This window comes from Cydia fagiglandana, chromosome 27 (assembly GCF_963556715.1).
Source record: "Cydia fagiglandana chromosome 27, ilCydFagi1.1, whole genome shotgun sequence".
NCBI lineage: Eukaryota > Metazoa > Arthropoda > Insecta > Lepidoptera > Tortricidae > Cydia > Cydia fagiglandana.
This window is the reverse complement of record NC_085958.1, coordinates 2,225,170-2,245,207: the sequence shown is the minus strand read 5'-3', so window position 1 is coordinate 2,245,207 and position 20,038 is coordinate 2,225,170. Positions and strand designations below refer to the sequence as shown.

Here is a 20,038-nt window from a genome sequence, read left to right as displayed (position 1 = left end):
CGAAAATGTTCGTTTTTGTCACGCTACTTCAGTCAACCTTTTGTACCGAGATTGACTGAAATAGCAATACACGTTCGGACGTTTCCGTGAAAATACGAAGAAAAATAATTATGCACTAGATCTGTAATTGGGTACAACTATTGTTAAATAATAAAATATTATTAAGAACTAAGCTCTTCACAACACAACTCAAAATGGTTTATTTTAGGTTTAAAATTGCAGTACGGTAATTCGCCAGTAACTGGTTGTTCTAAACTAAAAATGAATTCTATTCGCCTATAAATAGAATTCATTTTAGTATGAGGTGGCTAGTTATTGAAACCTTATTACTAAAAAAAATATTTTTAGTTTAGGGCGGCCAGTTACTGGCGAATTACCCTATTGTACCTTGTCAACTGCCACAAACATTTGTACATACATTGATTTGTCATCACACATTGCCCCTGTCATGCATATATCATTGATTACCTGAAGTCACATATCATATGTCAGGTATAATATATCTTTACCGCACTTAACTATTTTCTTCCATCTTGCTTTCCCAATTACCTGATTTATAAAAAAAAAACTAATGATTATGGCCATACAACTGTACAGTCAGCAGCAGAAGTTGCTAAGCGGGACAGGTTTTCAAAATGATCTTGACGCGACTTTATTGTTAAGAGAGCGTGTCAAGATAATTTTGAACACCTCACCCGCTTAGCAACTTCTGCTGCTGACTGTATGTTCCTCCGATGAATTTTTATGTTTGTGATTTTTATCCCAAAACACTAAATATAAATTGATAAATATCCTTCAGAGTAAAAACACCTACGTAAAATTGAATTTAAAGCCATCCTGGATTGCTTATAATATGTCATAACATAAGTCTAAAACATGTACTTGTCAATCTTCATTGATCTCTTGAATCTGTCATTGTAAAAAGTACAAAAGAATCTTGTACCAAGATACTTCAGTCCTAACATGGCGTCCAGTATTTTTCCCAACTCTAGGTTTTAAAAATGCAATAGAATATGCCTTAAAAAAGATAAGTCGGTAAAGGTAGGTTATGTCATAGTTGAGATAATGGATGGATCATTTAAATCATAAATAAATTGTATAATATATTGTTTATTGTAATGATATTGCCTTTAAGTCAGACCCCACGTGTATAAATAAAAATATGATATATTTTTGTGTTCAAAAATATGATTGTCCGAGTAAAATGGGATCTTGCGGAACAGCCGTGGTTTCATTTTATTTTGAACATCTAAACATTGTGAAATGTAATTTTGTACTCAATTGATGAAAGTATATTGGTAATTTAGCTTTTTATGATATACCTAAACGATTTAAGCGTTTAGCAAAAATGGCCAATACGAAATATTAATTTTCCATTTGTGACAGCATGAAAAAGCCTGAAATGTAAAAAAAAGAAATGGCTCCTCATGAGTTATCTACTAACGCTAAAAAAATACAGTCAATACGGTATGTTAGGCCCACTTGCACCATTCCACTAACCCGGGGTTAACCGGTTAAACTTGGCGTTACCATGGTTACCAGTACCTACAATTTGACACTAGGTTAACGATTTAACCGCTTAATCCCGGGTTAGTAGAATGGTGCAAGTAGGCCTTAGAGTTAGACTAAGAAGACACTGCAGCAATTTTGATAGCCCACGCAGTGACATTATATTTTAAACGTCAAACTACTATGAAATTATGAAATATAAATAACTCACTGCGTGGGCTATCAAAATCGCTGCAGACTTTTCTTGGTCTAACTCTAAATAGTATAACTACGTATTGATTCTAGGCAAAGTTGACAAAAAATATTGAGCTATATCACACGTTTACATGTGTAAATCAACCTTTTCATGAATTGTCACATATACTCTATCATTACGAATAATATAAACGCTTACAACTTTTTCCTGTTTTGCCCATTTCTTACTTCTTGCGTTGGTTATAGAGAAAGCTTGTTAAAAAATTTGTTTTCGTTAAAAAGGTTTTATATGTTACTTTTTCTAGTTTTCCTGGAACATAATTATACCATTTAATATGGAAATGAACATAACCTTACAAACTCACTAGAGGCATTCGACATTTAAATTGCTATAAAAACCTTCAAATGCTTCTAGTGTGTACTAAACGGGCAAAATGTAATACTAATAATAAACTGTTATTTTGATGTGTTTGTGACTATTGTAATATATTTAAGGTCTTCGAAGTTAGAAGTTTGCTTTTTACCCGACTGCGTCAGAAGGAGGGTAATGTTTTTGTTTGGAGACCTACGCCCGGAGAAGGCGTGAGCTCTTATAATGTGACTTATGCCTTTTCTAAGGCAACTGCTGTACATTCGTAATATAAGCATCGCTATCTGTACTGTATTGCTTAAGGTATTGGTTAATAAAAAAATAATAAATAAAACAACTATTTATATTTCGTTTCATTTCAACACATCAAAGTGCATTTTTATGAACACTTTACACGAAATTAAATTGGGGCAAAGTTGAAATTAATTGGGGCAAAGTTGTAATTAATTGGGGAAAAGTTGAAGTTAATTGGGGCAGTCACAGGATGATCAAATAAAAAAATATTATTATTGTACAATTTTAATAACCATTAATCACGCATCTTATTGACAATAATTAAGTCAGTTACAACTTATAACTAAGGTTACAGTTTTTACCAAAATCCTTTGTAAAAACACAAAAAATAATATTTCCATTCTTCCTGATTTTGTGAAGTTTTAATATCATAAAATAAACGATATTTTTTATTAAGTAGTTAAGTTACATCATACAAAAAAATGGATTTCAGCAAAAACAAATGCAAATTACATATACCTACTATAAACTACGTACCTATACCTACTTATAAACTACATACATAATGGCAATGTGATGTCATATATACAGCTGTTATGTTTGTGACTTTTACAAATTATGCTAATTACTTAATGAGACAAAGCCAGTTTTTCCTAATTATTTTTTTTATACGAGAGGAATTATTGTCTAAAAAATACTAATTTTCCCCTTTCAAGCACATTATTTTGTCCCCTAGATTTTTTAATATGTAGTAAATATCTTATTGTAGTCTATAAAAATAATCGAAAATTTTACAATACTTCAATTTCATGTCATTTCGTCCTTAGTAACTGTACCGTCTACCATACCAGGGCCCCCCTCCTCAGGGGGCCCCGAAGGACAAACAGTAACGGTATATCGTCGGGTGACAAGCAAAAGTCACTAACTAACACCATTTAAATTATTGGACAATAAACCGTGTTACAAGTGTAATAAAGCGCATTGTTACTTTATTTTTTTGATAGTATTTAATGACTTTTGCTTGTCACCCGACGATATTTGATTACCCATAATAAATAGAAGATCATAGTAGAAAAATGTAAGTTCAATTTTTTTTTTTACTTTCCAAAAAGGGCCCCAAATACTTATGTGACCAAGGGCCTTGGCATAGTTTAAGGCCCTGCTTAGTAAACTATATAAAAATTATGCACCATTTTCCAATTTTAGGTAAATAATTCCCTACTCTCTCGTTTGGACGGCAAACATAAAAATAACACAATTTTTAACCCTAAAAAGCAACATTTTGACAATTCGCATAGAAGCAGCATTTGTATAGTTGTAAAAATATAATATACGTATTAATCGTATCGTTTTCTATTGGTGTCTATTATGTATAATTATAGGATTATTTTTCGTTGGGTACTTATTATAGACTGGAGTGAATAGCAAACATATAGTTAGACCAACATAAGTCTGCAACGATTTTTATAGCACACGCAGTGCACGTGTTATTTTAAACGTCAATTCTACGAAATTGTGACGTATAAATAACACTTACACTGCGTATGCTATCAAAATCGTTGCAGACTTTTCTTTCTCTAACTCAAGACGCGAGTATTTTTCAACCGTATTTTGTAAAGATAGTTTTTTGAACAATTTCGAATTCGCAAAGCGAAGTTTGTCTTTCTTTACATTTCCTATTTATTCTTGTAACATAAATACATACTTATACCATTTTAATAAAATAGGTATTCAAGCTTTACGAATAATTTGTAAAACATTTACTAGACTTAGACCAAGAAAAGTGCACCGATTTTGATAGCATACGCAGTGTAAGTGTTATTTATACGTTATTATTCCATAGACCCGGGTATGTCCTTAAACTACGTCCAAAACCACCGGTGGACGGGCAGCAGCGTCCCTCAAATTCGGTGTACTCGACTGCGATTGCCAACCCGCCTGCCAAGCGTGGCGATTATGGCATTCACCCCCCATCCGGCACGTATGGAGGTCCAAGGGGGAGGCCTATGTTCAGCAGTGGACGTCTTATGGCTGAGATGATGATGCTGAATTCCATAGAATTGACGTTTAAAATAAATAACACTTGCACTGAGTGTGCTATCAAAATTGTTGCAGTCTTTTCTTGATCTAACTTTACTTAGTATACAATGTATACATATCTAATATAAAACGTCAAAAAGCATAGAAATCTCGGCGATAGCACCTTATAGTAGAAATTGACATTGCACACATCTTTTAAATATCGTTTTACAACCTTTTTAATTTATTTGCCCAAGCAAACAACCATTATTTTGACTGTACCAACTTTGCCCACATAACTAGTGGGTAACTTTGCCCACTTTATAAAAATATTGATGTCAATTATTTTACTAGAATAATTCATTATTGAATTATTAAAAATGGATAGTACTTACATTTTTTGACGGCTAAGTTGGCAAGTGTATGGTCATCCGTGACATACAAAACACGATGCTTTGGACATAAGAAAATACTATGAATATTTGTATACTGACCGTCATATCACTAAGTATTAATTTAACTAATGACGAAGTTTAGTTAAATTAATACTTAGTTTATTTCAACATTCAGTTTTTTTTAATTAGGATATCGAGTAGGTAGCTTTTGATTTTAAAAAAAAAACCATTGAAGTCGTACTTACCCAAATAAGTTTAAATTTTATATTCTGTTCCAAATTAACAACATGCGTGAAACTAGTGCCCAGAATTGATACAGGCGAAACCAACATAAGTAACAGTTTTAGGCCATCATCAGTCACAGGCAGAAATATGTTTCCAGCGTACATAGTGTCCAGAAACAGTTACAGATGTACCGTAAAAGTATAAAACTTTGCCCTTTAACACAGACAGGTACACTTTCATCACTTTAAAGTTATTTCGCTTTTGCTGAACTGTGACGCGGTGGGCAAAGTTATGTTAAAGGGCAAAGTTTTATACTCTTACGGTAAGTATGTATATTTATTTTCCGTAGTATTTTCGAACGTGTCTTGCCATTTCAGTCAGTCTCGGTACAAAAAGTACTGGGATTGACTGAAGTAGCATGACAAATACGAACGTTTCCGAGAAAATACGATGGAAAACAATTATGCACTACATCTGTAAGTCTACTTGTTTTTCTGCATGTCTACAACATGTCAAACTATTATTTTTTCTGATGCAATACTCAAATTTACAATAAAAATTAGTACTAACATTTGGAGAAAAAATGCGGGTTTATTTAAATAAAAAATATACAGGGTCATTTTTGGACCGTTAGCCATATTGTGCGAGGTGATTAGGTAGGCCATACTGAACAACTTTTTCTATGGGACCAACTCCGAAATCAAAATTTTTTCCGGCCGTTTCATACATTTTGGTCGAGTGGATATCGACGTTTTCTATGGGAAAGCCAAATTTTTTTTTGAGATTTCGTGGTTGGTCCCATAGAAAAAGTTGTTCAGTATGACCTACCTAATCACCTCGCACAATATGGCCAACGGTCCAAACATGACCCTGTATTTGCGTCTAGATGTTGTATTGTGATTTTTAATGTTATACTTATTACTAAACCTAGTGATGCTTAATACATTGTAATAAGGGTTACGTATAGCCACCCCCATATTTTTCTATATATTTATGTTTAATAGGAGCAAAAACTTTTCCTAATTATAATTGTGTATATAAAGTACCGGCAGGTACATTGATCACTTTTTATACTATTTACCCAGAGACCCGTACAATACTGTATATGTGACGTTCCATGAAAAAGGTACCTTACGGCGGCTGGCGCTTACGTCGCATAGCGCCGCAACAATATTGGAGCGGCGTTAATAATAGCGTAAGCGCCAACCGCCATAAGGTACCTTTACCCGTGGGACGTCACATATGTGTCGTTTCCAAGCAATAGGTCCCACTTTGTTGGTAGGAACGGAGTTCTATGGACGCATCGCTGTGGGCTTGTACACAAATCACGCGAGGTTGGACGGTGGGGGTCACGAAAAAATCACGACAGATCACGCTGTGGTATAAGGAGACCTGACGTGTATCTTTCTACAGTGAACGAAACTATAAAGTAAAAATATGTACCACATGACTAGGTAGATACTTTTACTCGGTTTCGTTAAACATAAATCATCACTCCGCTCTTCAATGGCGAGTCCATTTTACGAAATTTTGGAACGCGTGGCCTTGACAGAACGGATAGAAAATTTTGCAAAAAAAAATACACGTGAGGTTATGTGGGGGAGGTAGCCAAAAACCTCACGAAATATCACCAAGGGGGGGTCAAAGAGTAGCCGAAAACAACTCGAGTTTGTGCACAACCTCAAAGTTGATTTTGGGTAGATTCAGACCGAGAAAATTCTGCAGCGAGTTTGATAGCCCACGCAGTGCAAGTGTCATTTTAAACGTCAAACTTCTATGAAATTATGACGCGCAAATAACACTTGCACTTCGTGGGCTATCAAACTGGACTTTTCTTGGTCTAATTCTAGCCGCGACGTCTTAGGGCGACTTGCACCATGCCACTTACCCGGGGTTAAGCGGTTAACTCGTTAACCCACAGTCTAATTGGATCGGTAACCATGGTAACTCCAGGTTTAACCGGTTAACCCCGGGTTAGTGTAATAGTGCAGGTGGCGCTAGCGGTGAAAGGGTTAAAGTTTAGTGGAAGCTAAGTACTCCGCGTCTCAGGCGCCGACCTTATTCCGTCTCTTGTTCAGTAGGGAGTTATTACTCTGCTCCAGTGCTTTGATTTGTACCTGGAATTAAAAAGAAAAAAAAGTTTTTGGAAAAAAATTCATTTTGGTACAAGCTTTTATCGCCGACTGTACTTTTTTTCCACAGGCAACTAATACTCATCGAGACAATTCTAAGAACCCCAAACACAATTAGGTTTCGTTGTTTTATCACAGAGTTCCTATGGCCACCTCCGGTCTCCATCATCAGATCAGCTCGATGACACCATAATATTGCATTGTCACCCGACTTTCATATGTATGCAAAATTTCAGCTCAATCGGAAACCGGGAAGTGGATCAAATTTAACTTGCAAGATTTGATTACAGACAACGGTCAGGTGAAACTAAATAAAAGCTCGTAAAAAATATGACGTCGACTCTCAATCCGGAGGCCGCGGGTTCAAATCCTGGCTCGTACCAATGAGTTTTTCGGAACTTATGTACTGCATATCATTTGACATTTACCACTAGCTTCTCGGTGAAGGAAAACATCGTGAGGAAACCTGCATACATCTGCGAAGAAATTCAAAGGTGTATGTGAAGTCCCCAATCCGCATGGGCTAGCGTGGGAACTATAGCCCAGGCCCTCTCGCGCTTGAGAAGAGGCCTGTGCCCAGCAGTGGGACGTATATAGGCTGAAATTATAATCCTGGGTTAAGGGAGGACCGAACAAGTTTTCACGATCGTAAATCGATATGCAAGGTGGTAAAATCGTCCGATATTGTCAAAGACTATAGCGGCAATATTAGCTATATTGCCAAAGCAACATAATATATATGTATTACCCGTGTATAGAGGCGTTTGGGGCACTTGAGTGTATTGGCGGATCCAGAGGCTGGACATGACCTGGGCAATATTAGAGACTAGCGCTGCAACATACCTGGTCGTAGTCAACACGCATTGTAGCGAGTGATCGCGTCATTTCATCTTGCATATCGCGTCATATTAAGAGTGACAGAGACAGCTCTATTGCATAGCGTTCTATTTAAAGTGACAGAGATAGTCAATATTAGAGACTAGCGCTGCAACATACCTGGTCGTAGTCAACACGCATTGTAGCGAGTGATCGCGTCATTTTATCTCACACATCGCGTCATATTAAGAGTGACAGAGACAGCTCTATTGCATCGCGTTCTATTAAGAGTGACAGAGATAGTCAATATTAGAGACTAGCGCTGCAACATACCTGGTCGTAGTCAACGCGCATAGTAGCGAGTGACCGAGTCATTTCATCTCACACATCGCGTCATATTAAGAGTGACAGAGACAGCTCTATTGCATCGCGTTCTATTAAGAGTGACAGAGATAGTCAATATTAGAGACTAGCGCTGCAACATACCTGGTCGTAGTCAACACGCATTGTAGCGAGTGATCGCCTCATTTCATCTCACACATCGCGTCATATTAAGAGTGACAGAGACAGCTCTATTGCATAGCGTTCTATTTAAAGTGACAGAGATAGTCAATATTAGAGACTAGCGCTGCAACATACCTGGTCGTAGTCAACACGCATTGTAGCGAGTGATCGCCTCATTTCATCTCACACATCGCGTCATATTAAGAGTGACAGAGACAGCTCTATTGCATCGCGTTCTATTAAGAGTGACAGAGATAGTCAATATTAGAGACTAGCGCTGCAACATACCTGGTCGTAGTCAACACGCATTGTAGCGAGTGATCGCGTCATTTCATCTTGCATATCGCGTCATATTAAGAGTGACAGAGACACCTCTATTGCATCGCGTTCTATTAAGAGTGACAGAGATAGTCAATATTAGAGACTAGCGCTGCAACATACCTGGTCGTAGTCAACGCGCATTGTAGCGAGTGACCGAGTCATTTCATCTCGCACATCGCGTCATATTAAGAGTGACAGAGACAGCTCTATTGCATCGCGTTCTATTAAGAGTGACAGAGATAGTCAATATTAGAGACTAGCGCTGCAACATACCTGGTCGTAGTCAACACGCATTGTAGCGAGTGACCGCGTCATTTCATCTTGCACGTCGGCCCACGCCTCTCCTGTTTCGCGGAGTAATGTGTTCGTGTATAGGGGCGTTTGGGGCACTTGAGTGTATTGGCGGATCCAGGGGCTGGACATCACCTGGGCAATATTAGAGACTAGCGCTGCAACATACCTGGTCGTAGTCAACGCGCATTGTAGCGAGTGACCGCGTCATTTCATCTTGCACATCGCGCCATATTAAGAGTGACAGAGACAGCTCTATTGCATAGCGTTCTATTTAAAGTGACAGAGATAGTCAATATTAGAGACTAGCGCTGCAACATACCTGGTCGTAGTCAACACGCATTGTAGCGAGTGATCGCGTCATTTCATCTCACACATCGCGTCATATTAAGAGTGACAGAGACAGCTCTATTGCATCGCGTTCTATTAAGAGTGACAGAGATAGTCAATATTAGAGACTAGCGCTGCAACATACCTGGTCGTAGTCAACGCGCATTGTAGCGAGTGATCGCGTCATTTTATCTTGCACATCGCGTCATATTAAGAGTGACAGAGACAGCTCTATTGCATCGCGTTCTATTAAGAGTGACAGAGATAGTCAATATTAGAGACTAGCGTTGCAACATACCTGGTCGTAGTCAACACGCATTGTAGCGAGTGATCGCGTCATTTCATCTTGCACGTCGGCCCACGCTTCCCCTGTTTCGCGGAGTAATGTGTTCGTGTATAGGGGCGTTTGGGGCACTTGAGTGTATTGGCGGATCCAGGGGCTGGACATCACCTGGGCAATATTAGAGACTAGCGCTGCAACATACCTGGTCGTAGTCAACGCGCATTGTAGCGAGTGACCGCGTCATTTCATCTTGCACATCGCGCCATATTAAGAGTGACAGAGACACCTCTATTGCATCGCTTTCTATTAAGAGTGACAGAGATAGTCAATATTAGAGACTAGCGCTGCAACATACCTGGTCGTAGTCAACACGCATTGTAGCGAGTGATCGCGTCATTTTATCTTGCACATCGCGTCATATTAAGAGTGACAGAGACACCTCTATTGCATCGCTTTCTATTAAGAGTGACAGAGATAGTCAATATTAGAGACTAGCGCTGCAACATACCTGGTCGTAGTCAACGCGCATTGTAGCGAGTGACCGCGTCATTTCATCTTGCACGTCGGCCCACGCCTCTCCTGTTTCGCGGAGTAATGTGTTCGTGTATAGAGGCGTTTGGGGCACTTGAGTGTATTGGCGGATCCAGGGGCTGGACATCACCTGGGCAATATTAGAGACTAGCGCTGCAACATACCTGGTCGTAGTCAACGCGCATTGTAGCGAGTGACCGCGTCATTTCATCTTGCACATCGCGCCATATTAAGAGTGACAGAGACACCTCTATTGCATCGCTTTCTATTAAGAGTGACAGAGATAGTCAATATTAGAGACTAGCGCTGCAACATACCTGGTCGTAGTCAACGCGCATTGTAGCGAGTGACCGCGTCATTTCATCTTGCACATCGCGCCATATTAAGAGTGACAGAGACACCTCTATTGCATCGCTTTCTATTAAGAGTGACAGAGATAGTCAATATTAGAGACTAGCGCTGCAACATACCTGGTCGTAGTCAACACGCATTGTAGCGAGTGATCGCGTCATTTCATCTTGCACATCGCGCCATATTAAGAGTGACAGAGACACCTCTATTGCATCGCTTTCTATTAAGAGTGACAGAGATAGTCAATATTAGAGACTAGCGCTGCAACATACCTGGTCGTAGTCAACACGCATTGTAGCGAGTGATCGCGTCATTTCATCTTGCACATCGCGTCATATTAAGAGTGACAGAGACACCTCTATTGCATCGCGTTCTATTAAGAGTGACAGAGATAGTCAATATTAGAGACTAGCGCTGCAACATACCTGGTCGTAGTCAACACGCATTGTAGCGAGTGATCGCGTCATTTTATCTTGCACATCGCGTCATATTAAGAGTGACAGAGACACCTCTATTGCATCGCGTTCTATTAAGAGTGACAGAGATAGTCAATATTAGAGACTAGCGTTGCAACATACCTGGTCGTAGTCAACACGCATTGTAGCGAGTGATCGCGTCATTTTATCTTGCACATCGCGTCATATTAAGAGTGACAGAGACACCTCTATTGCATCGCGTTCTATTAAGAGTGACAGAGATAGTCAATATTAGAGACTAGCGTTGCAACATACCTGGTCGTAGTCAACACGCATTGTAGCGAGTGATCGCGTCATTTCATCTTGCACATCGCGCCATATTAAGAGTGACAGAGACACCTCTATTGCATCGCTTTCTATTAAGAGTGACAGAGATAGTCAATATTAGAGACTAGCGCTGCAACATACCTGGTCGTAGTCAACACGCATTGTAGCGAGTGACCGAGTCATTCCATCTCGCACATCGCGTCATATTAACAGTGACAGAGACACCTCTATTGCATCGCGTTCTATTAAGAGTGACAGAGATAGTCAATATTAGAGACTAGCGCTGCAACATACCTGGTCGTAGTCAACACGCATTGTAGCGAGTGATCGCGTCATTTTATCTTGCACATCGCGTCATATTAAGAGTGACAGAGACACCTCTATTGCATCGCGTTCTATTAAGAGTGACAGAGATAGTCAATATTAGAGACTAGCGTTGCAACATACCTGGTCGTAGTCAACACGCATTGTAGCGAGTGATCGCGTCATTTTATCTTGCACATCGCGTCATATTAAGAGTGACAGAGACACCTCTATTGCATCGCGTTCTATTAAGAGTGACAGAGATAGTCAATATTAGAGACTAGCGCTGCAACATACCTGGTCGTAGTCAACACGCATTGTAGCGAGTGATCGCGTCATTTTATCTTGCACATCGCGTCATATTAAGAGTGACAGAGACACCTCTATTGCATCGCGTTCTATTAAGAGTGACAGAGATAGTCAATATTAGAGACTAGCGCTGCAACATACCTGGTCGTAGTCAACACGCATTGTAGCGAGTGATCGCGTCATTTTATCTTGCACATCGCGTCATATTAAGAGTGACAGAGACACCTCTATTGCATCGCGTTCTATTAAGAGTGACAGAGATAGTCAATATTAGAGACTAGCGTTGCAACATACCTGGTCGTAGTCAACACGCATTGTAGCGAGTGATCGCGTCATTTCATCTTGCACATCGCGCCATATTAAGAGTGACAGAGACACCTCTATTGCATCGCTTTCTATTAAGAGTGACAGAGATAGTCAATATTAGAGACTAGCGCTGCAACATACCTGGTCGTAGTCAACACGCATTGTAGCGAGTGATCGCGTCATTTCATCTTGCATATCGCGCCATATTAAGAGTGACAGAGACACCTCTATTGCATCGCGTTCTATTAAGAGTGACAGAGATAGTCAATATTAGAGACTAGCGCTGCAACATACCTGGTCGTAGTCAACACGCATTGTAGCGAGTGATCGCGTCATTTTATCTTGCACATCGCGTCATATTAACAGTGACAGAGACACCTCTATTGCATCGCGTTCTATTAAGAGTGACAGAGATAGTCAATATTAGAGACTAGCGCTGCAACATACCTGGTCGTAGTCAACACGCATTGTAGCGAGTGATCGCGTCATTTCATCTTGCACATCGCGTCATATTAAGAGTGACAGAGACACCTCTATTGCATCGCGTTCTATTAAGAGTGACAGAGATAGTCAATATTAGAGACTAGCGCTGCAACATACCTGGTCGTAGTCAACACGCATTGTAGCGAGTGATCGCGTCATTTTATCTTGCACATCGCGTCATATTAAGAGTGACAGAGACACCTCTATTGCATCGCGTTCTATTAAGAGTGACAGAGATAGTCAATATTAGAGACTAGCGCTGCAACATACCTGGTCGTAGTCAACACGCATTGTAGCGAGTGATCGCGTCATTTCATCTTGCACATCGCGCCATATTAAGAGTGACAGAGACACGTCTATTGCATCGCGTTCTATTAAGAGTGACAGAGATAGTCAATATTAGAGACTAGCGTTGCAACATACCTGGTCGTAGTCAACACGCATTGTAGCGAGTGATCGCGTCATTTCATCTTGCACGTCGGCCCACGCTTCCCCTGTTTCGCGGAGTAATGTGTTCGTGTATAGGGGCGTTTGGGGCACTTGAGTGTATTGGCGGATCCAGGGGCTGGACATCACCTGGGCAATATTAGAGACTAGCGTTGCAACATACCTGGTCGTAGTCAACGCGCATTGTAGCGAGTGACCGCGTCATTTCATCTTGCACGTCGGCCCACGCTTCCCCTGTTTCGCGGAGTAATGTGTTCGTGTATAGGGGCGTTTGGGGCACTTGAGTGTATTGGCGGATCCAGGGGCTGGACATCACCTGAGGATTAAATATACAGTTGGGTACTACAAGCGCAGAACAAATAATTTATGGCTGTGCCTAATAATCGCACCTACAGTTCAAGAATTCTTTGGACTTTATAGTTCGTTTTTTAGCATTAGAAAGAACTTGAAAGAAGGTAAGCGATCTTGACATGTCTTTTAATTGAAAAACGCTTTTTAAAAATCAGTAACTATTACTTATGAATGCAGAAGAATACAAATGATCATATATTATTAGATTCATAATTGTTACATATTTGCCGTAACTTATTTTTAAAACGTGTTTTTCAATTAAAAGACACGTAAAGATTGTTTACCTTATTTCTAATGCTAAAAAAAACGAACTATAGCTTTCAAAATTGCTAGCATTTTTGTGGAATCGAACCTGAATATGCATATTCAGGGTAGTTTCTTATTGTAGAAGTTGTACACCGTTTTACAGTACATATGGCCCTTTAAATTTTCAAAAATCGTCAAAAATCGATGACGTAATTTATGGACAGCCCCGTAGTACGCTGCTAAGTAGATTTAAGCCGTCGAGCGCGGATCGGCGTACGAGGAAAATATTAGAAAAAAATAATCACGAGATGTTAATTACCTGGTATATGGTGAGACGCTGCGCGCTGTCGACACAGAGCATGCCTCTGATCAGATTCTTGGCTTCAGACGACACGTTGGACCACTCCGGTTCAGGGAAGTCGTACTGACCTAGTCGGATACGCTGAAAGATAAAGTTGAATATTATTTTGTCCACACCATCACTAGTAAAGGCTCTCTTGATTGTTCAAAAACTGATAGCAAAGTCGCATTTTATTCACATGTGAGACAAAGTAATCAAATGACAATTTTGAGTTGTTTTCTTATGTTTGCTGGTAGAGTTGACTTTTATTAAGTGATGATTTTGAATGTCAATATTTAATAACATTTATTTGGATTTGATTTGGTTTGTTTTCGTTTGATTTCTTCAGTTAACATTTGCTTCGGGACAACGCGAGGAAGAAGAAGATCGGGTCGTAAATTAATATGAAAGTTTTTAAAGCACAAATAGCAAGTTTCTTACCTTTTTCATGCCGGGCGATATGGCAAGACCGTGGTTGGAGTAGAAGGGGGGAAAACCGCAGAGTAGGATGTACATCACTACGCCGAGAAACCAGGTGTCGCATGATTTGTCGTATTTCTTACCTTTTTTATGCCGGGCGATATGGTGAGTTGGCGTAGAAGGGGGGAAAGTCGCAGAATAGGATGTACATCACTACGCCGAGTGACCAGATGTCACAGGATTTGTCGTATTTCTTACCTTTTTCATGCCGGGCGATATGGCAAGACCGTGGTTGGAGTAAAATGGAGGAAAGCCACACAGCAAGATGTACATCACTACGCCGAGTGACCAGATGTCGCATGATTTGTCGTATTTCTTACCTTTTTCATACCGGGCGATATGCCGAGCCCGTGGTTGGAGTAGAAGGGGGGAAAGCCGCAGAGTAGGATGTACATCACTACGCCGAGTGACCAGATGTCACAGGATTTGTCGTATTTCTTACCTTTTTCATGCCGGGCGATATGGCAAGACCGTGGTTGGAGTAGAAGGGAGGAAAGCCGCAGAGTAGGATGTACATCACTACGCCGAGTGACCAGATGTCGCAGGATTTGTCGTATTTTTCCGGGCCTAGGACCTGTAACAATACAAAAAATGCATTAATTACATTTTTACAAGCTTTTATTTAGTTTCACCTGACCGTTGTCTGTAATTAAATCTTGCAAGTTAAATTTGATCCACTTCCCGGTTTCCGATTGAGCTGAAATTTTGGATGCATGTATAAATCGGATGACAATGCAATATTATGGTACCATTGATGGTCTGGTGATGGAGACAGGAGGTGGCCATAGGAACTCTGTGATGAAACAACACAACCTAATTGTGTTTGGGGTTTTTAGAATTGTCTCGATGAGTATTAGTCGTCTGTCGTAAGAAAAGTGCAGTCAGCGATAAAAGCTTGTACCAAAAATGAAATTTTTGCCAAAAACTTATTATACACAATTACTGCTATTACTTGACTTGACTGGGTTCAGGGCTTAAATATAAGGTGTAGTCAGTACCGTCTTTACCATACCTAAGGGCTCATTTAGAGGATGCGAGAACTCGCACGAGAGTTCGCGCGCCGTCTACATCAGCCCTAAGGGCACGCGGGGCCCGTGCCCGGGGCCCCCATCCTCAGGGGGCCCCGAAGGACAGACAGCATCAGTGTATTTGATTACCAATAATAAATAGAAGATCATAGATATATCATTTGATATTTACCAGTCGCTTTTCGGTGAAGGAAAACATCGTGAGGAAACCGGACTAATCCCAATAAGGCCTAGTTTACCCTCTGGGTTGGAAGGTCAGATGGCAGTCGCTTTCGTAAAAACTTGTGCTTACGTCAAATCATGGGATTAGTTGTCAAGCGGACCCCAGGCTCTCATGAGCCGTGGCGAAATGCCGGGATAACGCGAGGAAGAAGAGTAAATGGAAGATCATAGATCGTAGAAAAATGTTACTTTAATTCGCTTTCTTTGCTTTCCAATAGGGCCCCAAATTCTTCTGTGCCCAAGGGCCCAAGCCAGGCGTGGCTCACTCCGCTATTTCGTCGCTTTGCTACAGGTAGCTAAAAGTACATTCGTTCGACCCCAATTTTGGGGTTTGCCATAAGCCGCGCGAGGCGCTGTCGCCACCTAGCGGCCATATCTGTGCTGATCGTGACGGACGCGTTTTGTTAGAGAGTGAGTACGTACGTAGTACTATTATTTATTCTTTGCCTGGGTGTAGTGATACCCACAGTATAATTAGGTTGGCTGGTAAACAATGCATTAAGGCACTGAGTTCGCCATTTGTATAAAGATTAAACAAATAAGAAAACACGTTAATAACATCAATTCATTTACGCCCACGGTAGCTTTATGAATTGATGATGGAGCTAAATTATTAGAGATGCAACGGATAGTTGTTTGGCCGGATACCGGATATTCGGCCTGACTATCGGCCTAACATCCGGTATCCGGCCGCCGAATATTCGGCCAGCGGAACTATACCTACATTTCGGTTTTTCAGGTGCGTATTCTGCAGGTTTGACCTGTTTCCCAGTAAACGTTCGCGCGGACCTATTTCTAGGTTCGAAATGAGTGCGCGTGCAAGTCAGTGGAATGAATAAATTGTTTTAAAATAATAAACAAGTACGATTATGACCGTGTTTGTTTCTTAAATCCAATTTGTTTACTCCGACATCAAGTAATGTTACTATCCGGCCGGATAGTAAAGTAATGGCCGGATATGCCGGATACCGGATAGTAACCGGATATCCACTATCCAGTGCATATCTAAATATCATCACAGAAGCTGTACATTGCACATTTCCCCCCCTCAGGCGACGCTTTGTGAATTTAAACTCTATGAAGTCTGACATTTAAAATGGAAAATTATGTGTACGAGGAAAGCTTGTCTACTACTTGTTGGTACCGAGATGTATATTTTGTACGCTTACCTCAGGAGCGACGTAATATGGCGTATAGCACGGTGTCTGCAGCGTGTCGGCCGGCGTGAGTCTTCTTGGCGAACCCAAAGTCGGTCAGTTTCAAGATGGCGTTGAGTTCCGCCGACGGTTCTCAGTATGATCTATAGACTGTAGTACTACTTGTTGGTATCGAGATTTGTGTATATTTTGTCTTACCTCAGGAGCGACATAATATGGAGTATAACACGGTGTCTGCAGCGTATCCGCCGGTGTGAGAGTCTCCTTGGCGAACCCAAAGTCGGTCAGTTTCAAGATGGCGTTGGGTTCCATTGAAGTGTATTAGAAGGTTCTTAGTACGGTCTACTACTGTTGGTACCGAGATTTGCGTATATTTTGTCTTACCTCAGGAGCGACATAATATGGCGTATAACACGGTGTCTGCAGCGTATCCGCCGGTGTGAGAGTCTCCTTGGCGAACCCAAAGTCGGTCAGTTTCAATATGGCGTTGGGTTCCATTGAAGTGTAGAGAAGGTTCTCCGGTTTGATGTCGCGGTGTGCTATGTTGGATTCGTGCAGGTGGCGGACCGCGACGCATATTGAGTGCATTATCTGGAATAGAGAGAATTTGATAAGTTTTTTGAAGTGAAAACTTCTTTAGCGGCGCTGTGCACTTTTTGTGATGGGGAAAAAATGTTCTCGCGAGAGCGTAAGACGTAAGACGCTTCGTAAGACGGACACGTGACCTGATTGAAATCTGTTACAATGTCATTGAGTTTTCACTTCTGCCGGCACTCCCGGAGTGCAACCCGTTGTTTTTTTAGCCTGTGTGTCCCACTTCTGGGCAAAGGCCTCCCCTCTCCCTTTTCAACCCTCCCTGTGCTGAGCAAGATCCCGCCGATCCCGCTGGAATGCATCCAAACTCATACAAGTCGTCCCGCCATCTCTTTCTCGGTCTGCCTCTTAGTCTGGACTATGTATCTTTTGGAACATAAATTTAAATCTTAACGAAAAGTAGGTGTACACGTAACTGGTGACCGAAGAGCTGGCGGCTACCTCGCACAACGTATCAGCATTGCGATACAGCGAGGAAATGCCGCCAGCACCCTTGGTACAATGCCTCAAAGGCCTATTTTAGATTTAAGCTAGTTATTTATTTCTTTTAGTAATACCACTGTATACCGGGTGTGGCCTGTAACACGAGCAAATAATTAAAACATAGATTGTACTCCTCAAACGGTGACACTTTTGTTCAACAACTTTTAAAAATTATGAAATATTTAGACTCCCTATTTTTCATACAAAATAAATATTATCTTCAATGGACGCCATCGCCACGCCATATCATTGTGATTGACGTTGCTTGTCACGCCTTAAACATGACAAAATTCGCAATACATTGCGTCTTAGACTAAGCTTTAAAGTGTTATTTTTAAAAGTCGTTGAATAAATGTTGGTTTGGTCAGTATGAGGAGTACAGCCTACAGTTAAATTGTTTGCTCATATTATAGGCCACACCCGGTATATCTTGTTTGTAAATAAATGATTTTCTTCACTGAGGGATCGTTATTCGACCTCAATCAAACGTCAGATTAAATTAACTAAACATAATATCCCAAGTAGATATTAACGAAATTATTTTACTTCAATCTCGTCCATAACAAATGGAGCTTTCAAATTAATCCACGTCAAAGTGAAGTTAGCAAAGTGTCATTCTATGGAACCTGCTAACTATGTAAACAAACCGCCATATTGAAATTGTCTCTGAAAGATGAATTTAGATGTTGATGTCGGCGGCCGATTCGAGATCAGGCAGATCGTAATGTTCCTGTGTATTGTTTTGAGGATAGTCACATTAAACCAATATATAGGTAAGATAGGTTCGTTAGGTTGTTTCAGATGCCCGAAGGGCAAACTGCCCAGAAATAGGAGCCCCACGTAGCGGGGCTCCGTCGACTCAGGGTCTCGACTCGAGTCAAAGATTTTCACGTTTCACGATATGCCTAGGAATTTCACGATATGCATGATCTTACGATCGGCCGCCGACATAGAGATGGTTTGGACATGTGGAAAGAATGAGTGAAAGAAGGCTAACAAAGATAGTGTATAAGGGAGAAGTGGAAGTGGGAGTTGGGAGGGGTAGACCTCGGCGGACTTTCTCAGATCATATTGGGGAAATCCTGAAGAAAGGCCAGGTCAAGAGCACCCTAAACCGGCGAGCGTGTATTATGAATGTTATGAAAGTGGAGGAAGCGAAAGAGGTATGTCGGGATCGTAGCAAGTGGAAATCCGTGGTCTCTGCTTACCCCTCCGGGAAATAGGCGTCATTATATGTATGTATGTATGTCTTCTTCCTCGCGTTATCCCGGCATTCTGCCACGGCTCATGGGAGCCTGGGGTCCGCTTGACAACTAATCCCATGATTTGACGTAGGGACCAGTTTTACGAAAGCGACTGCCATCTGACCTTCCAACCCAGAGGGTAAACTAGGCCAACTACTGACTACTACTACTACTGGGTAACTAGGCTAGGAGGGTATATGTATGTATGTATGTATTATGATGAATTTACTAGTGATTTTTGTTTGCATAGTTAGCTAGTTCCATAGAATTATACTTTATCTTAGCTACAGCTGGCGCGTTGGACCTAAAAGGCATTCTCATGATTGATAATGGCAGTTTTTATTTTTATATATATTTTAATTATTAACAAGCAGAAACGTCTACGAACGATGCTATTAAGCTAAAAAAAATAATAAATAATAAATAAAATAAATAAATTAAAAAATAGAATAAATTTAAAAGTGGAAAAATTTCTGTCGTGGCCCTTGGGTGAACTCACGGCCTCTGGATCGGCCTCCTGGTGGCTCAGATGGCAGGCAGAACACCGGAGTATCGATCCGGAGGCCGTGAGCTAAGTCTCACCCAAGACAGAATTTTTCCACTTTTAAATTTATTCTAAGTTTAATATATACTGTCTATTCATTTTGTTTCACCATATACTTTATTAATACTAGCAACACACGTAACTTGTATATCAGACCAGACCAGACCAGACCAGTCAGAGACCAGAGAGATCTTGTTGTCAGACCGTGAAAAGCCTGCAGCGATTTTGATAGCCCACAAGTGTCATTTTAAA

At 40.6% G+C, this 20,038-nt stretch overlaps 1 protein-coding gene across 1 annotated transcript in view; it reads right to left on the bottom strand.

The window, feature by feature from the left end:
* Positions 1-2,577: 2,577 nt before the first annotated feature.
* Positions 2,578-20,038, bottom strand: part of LOC134678001 (MAP kinase-activated protein kinase 2) — a 38,068-nt gene continuing 20,607 nt past the window's right edge. Inside the window, exons 4-8 of the mRNA XM_063536443.1 lie at positions 17,306-17,512; positions 14,957-15,088; positions 14,014-14,136; positions 13,260-13,413; positions 2,578-7,069 (exon numbers count right to left, since the gene is read on the bottom strand). Coding sequence (XP_063392513.1) covers positions 6,993-7,069; positions 13,260-13,413; positions 14,014-14,136; positions 14,957-15,088; positions 17,306-17,512 — 693 coding nt within the window. The 3' untranslated portion in view covers positions 2,578-6,992. The remainder of the gene's footprint in view (positions 7,070-13,259; positions 13,414-14,013; positions 14,137-14,956; positions 15,089-17,305; positions 17,513-20,038) is intronic.